Source organism: Crocuta crocuta, unplaced genomic scaffold (genome assembly GCF_008692635.1).
Source record: "Crocuta crocuta isolate KB4526 unplaced genomic scaffold, BGI_CrCroc_1.0 scaffold234, whole genome shotgun sequence".
Lineage (NCBI taxonomy): Eukaryota > Metazoa > Chordata > Mammalia > Carnivora > Hyaenidae > Crocuta > Crocuta crocuta.
Genome location: NW_027529647.1, coordinates 647068 through 662241, shown reverse-complemented (window position 1 = coordinate 662241; position 15174 = coordinate 647068). Strand labels below are relative to the sequence as shown.

Sequence of the window (15174 nt, the reverse complement as noted above, 5' to 3'; positions counted from 1 at the left end):
GGGCGCTCTGGAAGCTGGCCTGCAAGGCAAACACCATGCTTAAACCCAGTGGACCCCTTCTCTACAGGACACACAGGGCAGGGCACACCAGGCCAGAAGGACCGACTTTGTTTATTAAGGGGAGAGAGAGCAGGTCATGCACCCTGGAACCTGGGTTATGCTGAAAGGCGAAAATATATACAGTGATTGGGTGACAAACAGAATGGAGCACAGCATGAGGTCCAAGGCCACCCAGCCATGCGAAACTGCCACACTCCTTGCATGGAATGTTCTGGAACCCAGTGGTTTCAGCAGATGCCCCAAGACTCCAGTGATGACTAAACGGAACAAGTACTCTGTACCGTTCCCCTCGGCCACCCCTGAGCAAGTGGATGTGCACAGATCAGAGGCATGTTCACCTCAGAAAGACAAAGTGGGGCAACCAAGGCTGCCTCTGTCCTGGCCATTTGGGGCTGGGGCAAAGGCAGCCCTGGCTCCTGCCCTGGGGACAGATGCCAGCCATCTCCACAGGCTTCCTCACAGACCTGGGGAGGCCAGAAGATGGGCTATCAGGGAAGTGTTCCCACACCAGTCACCCATCCTTTACAACAGCCATGGATCTAGGAAGGTGACCCCCAAATCCCCCCAACTGCCCTGCTGACACCACTGGGATACGGAAAAGGTTCCCAGAGGCTATATTTTGAAAATGTGGCAAGGCTGGAGGGGAAAGGGGGGAGACCAGGGAAGGCTGGGGTATGTTAACACTGCAAGGAACGGGAGGGAAAATGGGAATCTCCAAAGCGGACTGATGAGTGTCCCCGAACTTCATGTCCACGCAGAACCTCAGAACGTGCCCTTATTTGGAAACAGGGTCTTTGCAGGTGTAATTAGTTAAGATATGGTCATTCTGGACTGGGGGCCCTAAATTGAATGACTGTGCCCTTACAAGAGAAGAGGACACCAGAGACACAGGAGAAACAGATATGGGAGTGGTGTGGCCACAAGCTAAGGACGTCAGGAACGGCAGCAACAGCAGAAGCCAGGAGAGAGGCCTAGGTGGTCGTTCTGTCAGGGCCTCCAGAAGGAAGCAGGCTTGCAACGTCTTGGTTTTGGACTTCTGGCCTTCTGAACTGTGACAGTCCCTCCCTGTGGTACTCAGCCACCCAGGTTGTGGCCATTTGTAGAGCAGCCCCAGGCCCCAGGTACACCTAGGTTGGTGTCAGCCGCCACTGCCAAACTCCGTGTCCAGATTCCTCCCTCGGCCTGAGCACCTGAAATGTCCCACTGCCACGGGCTGGGCCCACACATGGGGCAAATGGGATCGATGTGAAATGCCTTAAGATTAGGGTTTTGGTTCCGAGACAGAAACAACTCCAGCAGTTTCATGAACTGTGACCTTGAAATTCTGAACGGGAACCTGGAAATGGACAGTTCAACAAGTGGTGGCCAGGCTTCGGCCCAGGGGCCTCCTGGAGCTGTGCTGTGGGGCTCCGCTGGCCCGGGGGGTGCTGCTCTCCGCTGTGGGTCCGCTGGTGTTTGTGGAGGTCGGTGCCCCGGCGGAAGCCCCTGCCACAGGCCGGGCACACGAAGGGTTTCTCAGCCACGTGCGTCCTCCGGTGCGCGCTGAAGTGGGAGCTGTTGCTGAAGCGCTTCCCACACTCGGCACAGGCGTAGGGCCGCTCGCCGGTGTGCGTCCTGCGGTGGATGACCAGGCTGGAGCTCTGGCTGAAGCGCTTCCCGCACTCGGCGCACGCATAGGGCTTCTCGCCCGTGTGCACCCGCTGGTGCGTGCTGAAGTTGGAGCGGTCACTGAAGCCCTTCCCGCACACCTGACACTTGTAGGGCCGCTCCCCGGTGTGGGTGCGCTGGTGCTTGGTCAAGTGGGACGTCTTACTGAAGCCTTTGCCACACTCGGGGCACATGTACGGCTTCTCACCCCGCCGGGGTCCTCCTCTTTCCAGGGGCCGCTCAGGCCTGGTCATACCCCCAGCCGGCTCTCGGTCCTCCTCCCTTCTCGCTGGCACGTCCTGACTGGCAGCACCCTCTCCATCCTCAAGTTGCAGCCCAAGCCCTGAGACAGAGAAAACACAGCCCCTGAGGCCTTCGTGGGGAGAGAGAGGGATGCTCCTGATGAGAAAGCAAAGGCCGGGCAGAGCCTCAGAACACTCAGCAGGAAGCGCTCCTCAGACCCTGAATGGAGATAGTTAACCATGGGCAGCAGCTCCTGAAACCCTCAACATGCCAAGGAGGTGGGTGCTGTTATGGCCCCATTTAAGATGAGGAAACTGAGGCACCGGGAGGTTACAGAACTTACTCAGAGTCACTTGGCTAGTAAGTTATAGTGCAGGCTCTGGAGTCTGGGTTCTTAGCCTCTAAGCCAGGGATTCTCACCTGGGGGCAATGGTGGCTCTCAGAGGGCACTTGGCAATGTCTGGAGACATTTTTGGTCGTCACGGCCAGGCAGAGGAGTGTTGCTAATGGAATCTAGCGGGTGGAGGCCAGGGGTGCTGGTGAACACCCTACAGCACACAGGATGGCTTAACAGAATTATCCAGCCCCAATGTCAACAGTGTTTTGGTGTTTAATCAAACAATAGCACCACAGCCAGGCTAAACAACCTCTCAGGTTGGGGCGTCGACTTTTGATCTTGGCTCAGGTCATGATCTCATGGTTTGTGAGTTCGAGCCCTTCATCGAGCTCTGTGCTGATGGCGTGGAGCCAGCTTGGGATTCTGACTCTTCTCTCTCTCTGCCCCTCTCCCCCACTCTCTCTCCTTCTCTCTCAAAATAAGTATACTTAAAAAAATCCTCACAGGTTGCTACCTGTATATCTACTTAACATCTGCAATCAGCTGTAAGTAAAGCAGACCAGCCTCAGTACTGTGGATGGGCCTCATCTAATCAGCTGGAGGCCTGAAGAGCAGAACCTGTGGCTTCGCAGAAGAGGAATTCTGCCTGGGTCCGTGCCAGCTGGCCTGCCCTGCAGACATCGGACTCAGGGTTGCAACACCAACTCTCGCTTGAATTTCTAGCCTGCAGAACTGCCCTCCAGATTTTAGGCCTGCCAGCCTCTACCATCCTATGAGCCAATTCCTTAAAATAAATGTCTTTACTTACACACACACACACACACACACACACACTCACACGTAATTGATCCTGTCTTTCTGGAAAAAATCCGACAGATACAAAGAATTCCTTGAGAGCCTGTTTCAAGGGGTGAATGGGGATCTGGAGTGTCAAGAGGAGCTGGGTGGAAAGAGCAGAAGGGATAGTGCCGCAGGGTGAGCTGGGGAGGGGGATGGTAAGGAGAGGCTGTGCAAGGCCAAGGCCCTGCCAGGAGCAGCTCTACCCACGGGGGCCATGGGGGGCACAGAGGCTAAGTGAGACTGGACCAACCGTGTGGGTGAAGGAACCCAGGACAGCTCTGGGCACCTGCCAGGGATGGGATGAGCAGCCACACTCTCCCCTCTGCAGCTGGGCCACCGACCGGTCTCTAGCCGCCCTGCCTCTGCAGGCTCCACTCCGCGGGGTGCCGAGCAGGCTCTCCAGGAGGGCCCGGCTCCCGAACAACCTGGGCGCGGGGTGTGAGTTCCTAGTTTAACATGCTCCCCAGGGATTCCTTGGGCCACTGCAGTCCAACAACTGCTGGACTGACTTCTGTAACTGATGGAGAGACATGGAAGGTACTGAGCAGGGAGACGGCCGAGGCCTGGGAGACTCCAAGTGGGCCACAGCCAGCCTGAGGGAAGGAGCCACCCTCCCTGAGACTGGCCCACGTCACAGACACGCCACTGATGGGCACGTTACCTCTGCTCTCGGGCAGCACGTCCCAGCCGCAGCCCCGCCGAGCCGGGTCCGGGCACTCCCACTCCTCCTTGGACAGGTATGCCGCCACGTCCTCCAAGGTCACCGGCACCTGCTAGAATGCAACCCACTCAGTCTCCTGCCACTGCTCCTTCACGCGGGCCCCTCGGTGGGCTCACCCACCCCCTCCACCTGTGTCACAACGGCAGGTCCTGCCTGCCTCCCGGCTTCCTCTCTTCTTCCCTCTCCATGTGCTGTTACCCACCGCCCCTCAAGCTCCGCTCACAGAAGGGCTGCATCCTGCTAGCTGGGAGGACACCGTCACCACTGTGCTGTGTCCCACTACTGCAGGACCAGAGACACCATGGACAGAGTCACCGTATGGCGCAGCTGGTCCACTGCATGCTCAGCCACAGGGGCCCATGCTCCGCAGGGGCATGACTTGGGCATGCCTTGCCTCAGCTCAAACCAGCCCTGGGACCCGAGTGGGATGTCTTGGCAACTTCAGGATGCCTCGAGGCCACTAGTTCCCAAATCTAGCACCACACTGACCTGAGGAGCATGTTAAAATCCAAGCAATGTCTAAAAGAAGCAAACCCACAGAAAGTAGACTGCCAGGGTCTGGGGAACAGGGGTGGGGAGGGACCACTACTGGGTACCGGAAGTTTTAGGGAGGAAAGTGTTTTGAGAAGCTTGACAATGGCTGCCTAACTTTATAAATATACTAAACGCTAAGCACTCTATATGGCTGAATTGTGTGGTATGTGAATTATATCTCAATAAAGCTATTATTTGAACAAACAAGCTAGAAGACTCTGATTCCAGTCCAGGGCTGGGGGATGAATCTATATTTTTACCCAAAGTCCCAAGAGTTTAGTGCCCAGCTGGGTTTGAAACAATTGCCCCAGCCCACCATTAAGCCCTAGAATCCTCTGGGACACACCTAACACCCAGACGACATCAGAGTGAAGACTTCCAGGAGGTGGAAGTCAGGGTAAAGGGTCATTCCACGAGGAGCACCTCTGAAAGCTGGACCTGGCCACCAGAGGGAAGCGTCCCCAAAATAAGAGTGTGGGACACACAGGGATGCAGCGGAACACCCACTCACCTGGGACCAGGACGAAACGAAAGACGTGGCCGGTGCCGTCTCCTGATGCTGAGAGGCCACTGGGCCTGGGGAAAGAGCACAGAGTGGTCAGAGAAGGCCACAGAGACCAGCTGTGCACATAGTAGCAAAAGCCCAGACAGGCCCAACTACTCCACACCTACACTCAGCTCTGGGCAGGAACCTGTCCTTCCCACATGCATGGAGGCCTGGCCTCCTGTGACAACCTCTTCCCTCTGCCTCCTTCCCCTGCAGGGCTTCTTTCATCCAGAGGGATGGTTACTCACCCCTCTTTGACCAGAGCTGGGGGTCCCTCTTTGGTCTGTGGCTCAGTTGCGCTGGGGGCTGTTGGCTGGAGCATCCAGACCCTTCCTCCAGAGACACCTCTTCTGACTCGGCCTCCATTTGGTGTTTCAAGCACTGTTCTCCTGTCCCGTGGGGCAGTACATCATCAGGGAGCACTTCCAGGCCCTGCATGCAGACGGAGATCTGCCCAGCAGCTCCCAGAAGTTTGGGAGAAAACCCACAAGGTCCCCAACTACTCTTGTCTCAGGCACCCCTGGCCATGCTCCGTTCCCAGGCTCCCAGGCTCTGCCCAGCTGTGCCTCACCACTACCCACCTCTGGCTGCCTCCCCCACTCCACCTGCCATATCCCCGCTCCCCAGCCCTCCACATGCCACCCAGTCCTCCCTCCAGACAGCTCTGGGAGAAGGAATGTGAGCTGGCAAGAGATCAGGCTCCCAACCTGGTCAAATGGAGGCCTGTTCTGCCCCAGAGTGAGACTCCACTGTCTTTCCCCATCACACTGCATTGTCACTCTCTCACCCCTCCTTCCTTGGTGCTCCCAACAGACCCTGGACCAGAAAGAAAGGCCCTGAATCAGGTCTCATTTCAGAAGTTCCCACTACTGCATGTGCTACATTTTGTGAAGTCATCTACAAGTGCTCTGAGACAATCTATTTCCCAATTCCAGAGCAGGTGAATAGGATGAAGTTGGGTCTCACCGTTTATTGAGCTGTGCAACAGTACTTGGGATATGAAAACCTTAAAACCAGTGCAGGGACCCCTGCATCAGGCTCAACATTACACACCTCTAAGAGGCGACAGTCCCCAGAGTTTATGGGATGCACAGAGACCGAGGGAAGCCATGCTAAAGAACTAATCCAATCTGAGCCAAGAGCTATCCAGAAGGACTAAGCTAATCGGAGCAAGAGAATTTCTAAGACTTCCTCATTGCTCCAATTTGGTTTAAAGAAGTTGGGAGCATGCTCTAGAGTCATGCTGTCCACAGAACTTTCCACGACAACGAAGTGTCCCATATCTTCGCCGTCCAGTACAGCCCCTGGCCATGTGTGACAACTGAGCCCTTGAAATGTGGCCAGTATGACTTAGTAACTACACCTGACATTTTATTCAGTTTTCACTTTAAATATCACATGTGGTGATCACATGTGGGGTGCCTAGGTGGCTCAGCTGGGTAAACATCCAACTTCTGATTTTGGCTCCAGTCACAATCTCACAGTTGGTGAGATGGAGTCCCGTACAAGCTACCAGCACAGAGCCTGGTTGGGATTCTCTCCTCTCCCTCCCTCTCTCCCCGGCTCGCATTCTGTCTCTCTCTCTCAAAAAGAGAGTGAGTCGCTCAAAAGTGGTAGCTACTGCATTGGCCGGCGCAGCTCAGGAGAGGTGGGGACAATGTGTGGCTCGGCTCTAACCACCCCCACCTGCCCCTGGCTTTCTTCTCAGTGCTCCTCCCTCTTCTGGAATCTCTTCAACCCCCAGGGGCCTGCCTTGGAAGATCTCCAGCCTCTCCCCCATCAAAACCTGTGTCTGACCTATGCTGGGATGACAATGAACCAAACCACAGAGCTCAGAGAGGGCTAATAGGGCTGCATGTGCTTAATCGACAGGTTTACACCCATCAGCCAAGGTTGAGAAACCCTTTCCAGTTGCCTTCACAGTTCATTTCACAGGTACGGGCAGCCCCAGGTCCTCCCAATGGCCAAGGCAGGCCGCGGCTCCAGAGCTCAAGGAATCTCCAAATGCAGACCTTAGGAGCAGGGACATGAGATCGTGGGGCCCCATCTTCTCACCTTAGGGCCAAATTGCCCCCCACCTCACCCGCTGCCTCTGTTTCCTGGGCTCCCGCTGCAGCCCTTCCACGAGGACCACGGCCTCCTCACCACTCTCCGGCTGCTGCTCCCGCACCCGGGCCTGGATCTCCCCTGGCAGCACCATCAGGAACTGCTCCAGCACCAGCAGCTCCAGGATCTGCTCCTTGGTGCGCAGTTCAGGCCGCAGCCAGCGGCAGCACAGCTCCCAAAGGCGGCTCAGGGCCTCCCGTGGTCCAGCCACCTCCTGGTAACAAAAGAGCCGGAAGAGCTGGCGGAAGGTCTCAGGGCTGGGGTCTTCGGTCTCCAGTGAAGGCTCCTCTTCCCAGCAGAAATCTTCCTCCACCTTCACGATCAGGATCTCGTCTTGCTCCAGGGGTGGCGGAGGCTGGAGACCAGGTGTGGTCGCCATTGTCTGGGGCAAGCCTTGCTCTTTCTTGTGCCGCAGGGGTCAAACTGGTCTCTCCTTTTACCTCTGGCCGAACACCGGAAATGATGTTTTCAGGGCTCTGTGGAGAAACAATATCATCAATTGGGGTACAGCAATGGGGCTAGGTTAGCGTCCACACCCATAAGGCCCTGTCCTAGCCCCAGAGCCAAAAAGAGCTCAGGTAAATCAACCCGTCCTTGCTGCTAAGCCCCCTGCTAATTCCTGGGCAAGTCTAAAACTCTCGGGGCGTCGATTCCTCGCTCAAAAAGCAGCTGATGATACTCCTACTTTTGAGAGGACTAACCGGGATATTGGGAAAGGGTTTTGCGCGTTGGCTGGAACGAGGTCAGAGCACGGGAAATGCAGTTTCCATTACTACGGTTGGCCCTTTTAGGATGGGGTCCCCTTGGAAATACGATGAGAACCAGGGCCCTGTGTGTCCAAAAGGACGCGAGTTCTGTCACGACCTGACCTTTCATTTGGGGCTCGGTAAGCCCCAAAGGCCCGCCAGGTACCCTAGTGTGGATGGGTCACCACGACTCCTTCAAATCCAGGGTTCTGAGACCCTAGGGACTCCCCGGCCGGGAATGCTTTCCCCGGTTTCTTCCTCAGGTGTAGGGTGAGCAGTGGCCCAGGTCGAGCACAAACTGGGGCTCTGGCAAAGGGCCGCGGGATAGAAGCGCGGGCCGGAAGCCCGCGCCCGCACTCACCGGGAGCGCGGCGGGCCAGGCCGGGAGCAGGCCCGTGGGCGCAGCGGGTGCAGGAAGCGGGCCGTCCAGACACTATGCCGACAACCCACACAAAGCCGACCCGAAATGCGCCTTCCGCAGCCACCGGCTGAGCCCGCTGTGGATCTAGAGAACGAGGCCGTGTGGGCGGGCGCACCGCAGCACTGTGGGTAATGTAGTCCTTGCGCCATTGGCTGAGCCGGCTGTCGAGCGTGGGAATGAGCCTGGATAGGCAGACCCGCGAGATGCATTGTGGGCAACGTGCTGACCGGCTACCTGTAAGCGCGTGGGAATGAAGCCGTGTGGGCGGGACCACAGGAAGCATTGTGGGTAATATAGTCCTTTCACCTTCAGTGAGCGTGCTGGCGAGCGTTTCGAGTCGCCGAGGCTTTTGTGCCATCGTACCCGCGCCGTCTCCGTCCGCCCTCCCCTGACTTGAGAAAGGTCCACGGTGGGAGGGGACTTTGTAAATTTACATTTCTACTTACATAATACTTTATATGTACCAGGCTCTGTTTTAAATACTTTGCGGTTATTAACAGTTCATCTTTGAAACAAAGGGCGGGAGGTAGCAATCTTATAGATAAGGAGGCAGACAGAGGTTCAGTGACCTGCTCAAGCTCACACACACACAGTAAGTGAAGAGCTGGGGTGAGGATGGAACCCAGGCATCTGTCCTAGATCAACTGTTTAATTTCAGAGACTGAGAAATGAAGACCTAGAAAGTTACTTGTTTCCGGCATCTTGGATACCAATTGCTTATTTATTTGTTAATCTCATCAACAAACACTGGGTTCTGCTTTGTATCTGGCAGGTACCACGAACAGTAAGTGACCTAGACAAATGGCCCCTGGTGTTGCTGTCCAGACCGGAGAAGACTAAACCCCTGACCCTTTAAGCAGGTGAAGGGTCTTGGTGAGGGTTACCTGCTTAGCATATCATAAGTGCTCCATCAACACTATCACTGATGTAAGGACCAGGGGATTCCTGAGTCCTTCAGTTCTGGCATCCTCTGACCTAGCACCTAACCCCATCTTCCCACTAGCTTTTCTTCCCCTCCTACTCTCCAGTCTCTCTCATGTTTCATTTCCCCTCCTACAGCCAACATCCAGTTTTTATTGTGAGCACACCAAGCAGAACAAGGCACTGGGCTGCCTATGACTAATTTCTGGAGACTGCCTCTCCCTGAGTGGGAGGCACCTTGAAGGGCATATTTCAGGACCGACTTCAAGACCACCACAGCTTTGTGGGAGGGGTCTGAAGAAAGGCAGGACCATATGCGCCTCAGTTTCTCCTTTAACATGAGGCTGCTGGTCAGTATAGTCGGGATGTTAAGAATAAACTAACACCAATATGTGGAGCTATTCAGAGAACTGGTACTTAAGTCCAACACAAGAGGCTCACCAACTGGTTCGTTGTGGGAGGAGAACGTGCAAAGAGGAACTTTGAACAAGTCACAGGGAGCATATAGCAGGAGAGGAAGAAGACAGAACAAATAAAATGGGAGAGGAAAAAGGAGGAAAACAGAAGAGGCTGGTGGGGAATGTGAGGGATGATCAGCAGGTTCTGTTGGGCTGGACGACCATGATCTAGTTGCAGAACGCACTGGGTTGGGTCTAGGGAAGCAGACAGGTGTGGGGACACCAGCATTTTCAAAGCTGTCCCATGCCTTCCCCTTTCTGACTGCCTCCTGGTTAGCTGCGGGGACCAGGCGTCGTATTCTCAGAGCCACATGTACAGTTAGCAAGTCTATGTAGTGACCCAGGCCCTGGTCCTCTCCTGTCTGGGCAATTTTCAGTGACTACAACCGACAGAGATTAAAAGGACAGACTTCTGCTTTGCTCAGGATTTCATGTGTTTGTTTAGTATTTCGGTCTTAATTCTGTTTTGGGGGGAGACACAAGCAGGCAGTCCCTAACCAGTGTGAATCAGGGTGACCTGGGGCCTCCAAAGACAGACGCCCAAGCCAGTGCTCCGAATCCTGGCTCTACCACGTATTCCCGAGGTGCCTTGCCTTCCACACCCATAAAATGAAGATTGCCACAGCTCCAGCTTCAGGGAGCGGAGGGATGGGGCTAGATGAGATTATGTTTGTAAAGCACCCATGACAATATCCAGCACAGAACAAATGCTCCTTGGGCATCGGCTCTAGTTTCATGACTTGCAGCTACTGTGAGATGAAGTACATGGTCTCACTGTGTGGATCTCGGACGGCTGGTGCCGTGGAGTTCCTGTGAGAGGCCCACGGGCTACTAAGGCCCCGAGCATTGTTTGCAGCTTGTTTTCATAGTCTTTATGGAGTCAACAAGGCAGTTTAAAAGGCAGCCTCATACTCAGAGAAGTTTGGGAACAACTGAGTAGCACACACATCCTTCTCTGAGGACAGAGGGGAAGTTCTCTTCCGAATGATCCCATGGTTCCCTCATCACAGACGAGGCATCGATTCAGCTCACATTTGTTCTTAGTGTTTAACTGTGGCAAGGACAAGAGGGTTTACAATCAAGCCCTCCACAAGTTGTCATCTTTAGTAGCAATTTCTCAGTATCCAAATGACTGAGGAACAAAAATTCAAGATACAAGTCAAACAGTTTAGCTAATTTGACTAACTTATCTAAGAGAGCTGTCTGGGAGCTACCGTGCCCCCAAACTGATATGTAATGGGTGTCTTATTACGCATTTTATAAGGCCTCTATGAGCTAATAACAAAACCTAATGTTTTCTAAGCCTTTCCTAAGTCCACGGGATTTTTTTTTTTTACTGTGCTACTTAAATCCCCACAACGAGTCTCTTGCGTAGATATCATTATGACCCGTGACTAAACTGAGGCTCTGAGAGGTGCAGAGCTGCACCAAGGCCACACACAGCTAGGAAAGTGGAAAAGCCAAATCAAACTCAGGGAAGTCCACTCCAGAGCCTGCCGGCCCAACCACTCCCCTAAGGCTTCCTGAACACCAGCCAGGTAATCGGAGCTCTGCCTTGGAATAAATATTCAGATGATTTCTTGGAAGACTCTGGTCCTACCCTAAGGTTATCCTTTAAAGTGGCTACTCTGGTGCTCGCTTCGGCAGCACATATACTAAAGTGGCTACTCTGGGCCAGAATACCCCCTCTGTTTTTCTACACATAGTGGGGAAATCTGCTTTGTTCATAGTAGGTGCTCAGTAAATATTTGCTGAATGACTGAATAAATTAATGGGACACGTTTGTTCTTCAGACACTGACCTGTGCTGTCCAACCTTATACAAGCTGGATTCACAAACCTGATGGTGGTGACATAAATGGGGCTAAACATGAACTATGCCCCAAGGAAACTTGCTAGGATTAAATGATCTAGTGCATTAAAATACTTCACACTAGGGTGAAACACAGAAGCAGTCAGTAAGTATTAGTGTTGTTTCTATTTTCACTAACAGAAAGCATGAGGCGCAAGAGCACTTGCTGTGAATGCTGGGAAACCTCTCCTTGGAGTCTGTGTTTTGCTTCCGTTATTAAATCTGAGACACGAGAAGGACACATCAGTTAACAGGGAGGCAGGAGACAGCCACTTTTTATACCCTGAATCACCCAGCATCTGAAACCTGATCTGTCTTATCCCTACCGCCAGCAGGCCAAACGAGAACCAGACAGGTAAGAACAGCCGTGCAAAGCAGGACTCCTCATCTGAGGGAGAGCTGCCTCCAGGAAAAAGGAGAAAGGCTGGAGAGTAGAGGAAGGGGATTCAAGGACCACCAGGCATGCTCGGCAGTCCCTGCTCCTGGGGATGGCATCTGCTAGGCTCTGCTGCGTGTGGTCAGCCCATGCATCACTCAGAATGGGGTGAAGATTCATACACTCGTTTGGGGAAATACAGTGTCTTTGTCTACTCAGGCTGCCATAACAGCAAACCACAGACATTAATGTCCTACAGTTCTGAAGGCTGGAAGTCCAAGATCAAGGTGTCAGTGGATTCAGTTCCTGACCAGAGCTCTCATCTTGCTTTCAAACTGCTACCTTCTTATTGTGTCCTCACATGGGAGAGAGAGAGTGATCTCGCTCTCCCTTTTAAAACAAAAGAATTTAATGTTTATTTTTGAGACAGATCATGAACGTGGGAGGGGCTGAGAGAGAGGGAGGCACAGAATAGGAAGCGGGCTCCAGGCAATCAGCACAGAGCCTGATGCGGGGCTTGAACTCACAAACCACGAGATCGTGACCTGAGCCCAAGTCAGACACTTAACTGACTGAGCCACTCAGGTGCCCCTTCCTCTCTCCCTTTTTTTAATGTCTATTTATTTTGAGAACAAGAGAGAGGAGTGAGGAGGGGTAGAGAGAGGGAGGGAGAATCCCAAGCAGGCTTCGTGCTATTAAGTGCAGAGTCCAATGTGGGGCTTGAAACCACAAACCGTGAGATCATGACTTGAGCCAAAATTAAGAGTCGGACACTTAACTGAGGAAGCCACTCAAGCGCCCTTTCTCCCATTTTTCTTAAAACACGTGTCCATCTTGGTCTTCTGTACTACCATGTAGAACAGGGACACGAGTGTGGAGAACTTCTCCCTGCCACAAGAAACACAGCAGTGCTGGCCCAGACAGCTGCTGACGTGAGGCAGTGTCAAGGACACCGGGAGCATGGGAGATGCAGGCCCCATGCTGCCAGTCAGTCTGATTGCTCCACAGAAGTCTGGTATCTGAACGTTTAGGTAAAAACTCCTCATTTTGAATGTACACTCAAACTGGCTTTAAATCCTGTGTGAGTGGCTCTTGGGTGGCTCAGATGTTTAAACATCTGAGTCTTGATATCGGCTCAGGTCATGATCTCACAGCTCATGGATTCGAGCCCCGTGATGCTCTGACAGTGTGGCTCCTGCTTGGGATTCTCTCCCTCCCTCTCTCTCTGCCCCTCCCCTGCTTACTCTCTCTCTCTCTCAAAATAAATAAATAAACATTAGAAAAAAAAAATCCTGTATGAGATAAGTAAAATTCACCAACCCGCTTCCGAGTTGTGTCTGGCACACACAAAGACGTATACACAGTCTATAAAAATGATGCAAGTGCTGATACTGGAGGGGAGAGAGGGATGTAGTTGTTCCTTTAGGTGGAGAATATTTATACAAAAAGACCATTTGCTCACCTGAGCTCCACCTCATTACGGAAGCCAGCATCTCCTTAGCTTCAGTATTCTCTTCAACGGCTTTCTCCAAAGGGCCAAGAGGCCAAAGCTAAAGGAAGAGAAACAGGTAAAATATCTGGCTCCCCTTAAAAATCTGTTCAGCGGGGCGCCTGGGTGGCTCAGTCGGTTAAGCGTCCGACTTCGGCTCAAGTCATGATCTTACGGTTCATGGGTTCGAGCCCCACATCAGGCTCTGTGCTGACAGCTAGCTCAGAACCTGGAGCCTGTTTCAGATTGTGTGTCTCCCTCTCTCTCTGACCCTCTCCTGTTCATGCTCTCTCTCTCTCAGAAATAAATAAAATTTTAAAAATAAATAAATAAAAATCTGTTCAGCCCTACTGAAGGCTGAAGCCAGCCATGCAGAGGAGAGCCAACCTGTGTGAGAAAGGACACAGGCAGACACACTGAGGGAGAAAGGAACAGATGAGGAGTGCACTTCTTTCTCAATCACTGTTCAGGAAAAAGATATTCATATGTAACCAACCACTTGTTACGCAATGGTATGGAAGGCTTTATCCAGACAAGAGATAGGTGCAGGGGCCCCTGCAAGGGGGTGTGGAGTCAGGGAGAGATAGTGGGGTCAACTCCAGATACAACAGGGAAAAGTAGGGCTTTATAGCCAAGGTGGAGGAGGATGGAGAATTAGTAAGAGGAAACATCAGAAAGGGTTCTGGCAAAATCAACCTAGTAGGATTCTGGCTCAAGGCAAGCCAGGATGATCGGGTATCAAGGGTTGGGGTTCTGTCTAAAGTGACTTCGCTGGATTCTTGCTAAAACTGGACGATACATAAATGAATACAGAAGTCCAAAAGTCAAGGCCTTGTTGAGAAGACAGTGCAGAGGAAGCTATGCAGTTTGGTAGAGGAACCTTTACCACCACCTCCAGAGGACATGGACTCTCTCTCTGACAGACAGGAAGACTGTTCTCCAGAAATAGGGAGTAGCCTTGGGGTTCTCACTTCTAAAGGCACAAGTTGTTCAAGGGAAGACTGCAAGAGATGCCAACTGCCCCCGCCACCATCTACCTAGGACACAGACATCTTGCAGGTCAACGCATAGCCCCAACCCAACTTCCAACCCCATATATTCCTTGTCCTGTCTGCTTTTTGAAATACTAGTATCAGCCACCTGAGCACCTGGTAATACACACTTGCTCTCTGATTATTCTTAATCTAGTAATACTAAGGGGAGTGTGATCTCTACAGGTAAAAACCCCTGATGCTCCGAATTCTAAGTACTGAAACCAAGGAAGGTCACACAGTCAGGAAGTGACACAAATGGGGCTGGAACCCACGTCTTTGATTCCAGAAACGCAGCTCCGAAGCACCGGGTTAGAGCACTCAGCACGTATTAACCTAAGGTCTGAATCGGCTCCCTGTCCTCTTTGGCTGAACACGCTCTGTCGTGGTTGCCTGCCTGGGGCGCGCCCCGAACCCGCCGTCCAGAGAGGCCAGGAAGGGGCGCCAGTTCAGATTCAAAACCCGCTTCTGCACTACTAGCTGCAAAAACGCACAGGACGCAGAGCAATCGCACCTAAACGGCGGCCCTCAGCGTCGCGCCCCGCAGAGGCCAACCGGATCCGCCGTCTCGCGAGTCTTTCCTCAAAAATCGCGCGAGGTCCGTGACTGCCGGAAGCGGAAGTCGCTGGCGCCGGAGCCGGAGGGAGGACGGGACTACACATCCCAGAGTGCCCCGCGCCACGCTGAAAAGGCAGATCCCTGGGCCCCACCTGGGTTGCAGTGGGGTTCAGTGCTTCCTTGGGGGTCTCCACGGGAGGCTGCTCTGCCAGAGTCTCAGAGGGTGGGGCCTCGTCTTCAGGGCGGTCACGTCCTGGTTGCTGAAGCCGTGCCAGCTCTTGGTGGGCT

General features: G+C 53.3%; 1 protein-coding gene across 3 annotated transcripts; it reads right to left on the bottom strand.

Moving 5' to 3' along the window:
• Positions 1-63: 63 nt before the first annotated feature.
• ZNF500 (zinc finger protein 500) lies at positions 64-14895 on the bottom strand. Of its 3 annotated transcripts, XM_077762491.1 has the most exons (7): positions 14843-14895; positions 13271-13358; positions 7013-7511; positions 5178-5361; positions 4894-4958; positions 3789-3900; positions 64-2050 (listed from the first exon to the last, which is right to left on the bottom strand). In XM_077762491.1, exons 3-7 carry the CDS (start codon positions 7412-7414, stop codon positions 1362-1364), a joined length of 1452 nt encoding a protein of 483 aa, XP_077618617.1. In that variant the 5' UTR covers positions 7415-7511; positions 13271-13358; positions 14843-14895; the 3' UTR covers positions 64-1361. The 3 variants fall into 3 exon arrangements, with proteins under 3 accessions (XP_077618617.1, XP_077618616.1, XP_077618618.1); XM_077762490.1 differs by lacking the exons at positions 13271-13358; positions 14843-14895 and adding an exon at positions 8143-8255; XM_077762492.1 differs by lacking the exons at positions 13271-13358; positions 14843-14895 and adding an exon at positions 8143-8255 and having other exon boundaries at positions 3789-3897.
• Between the last annotated feature and the right edge of the window lie 279 nt (positions 14896-15174).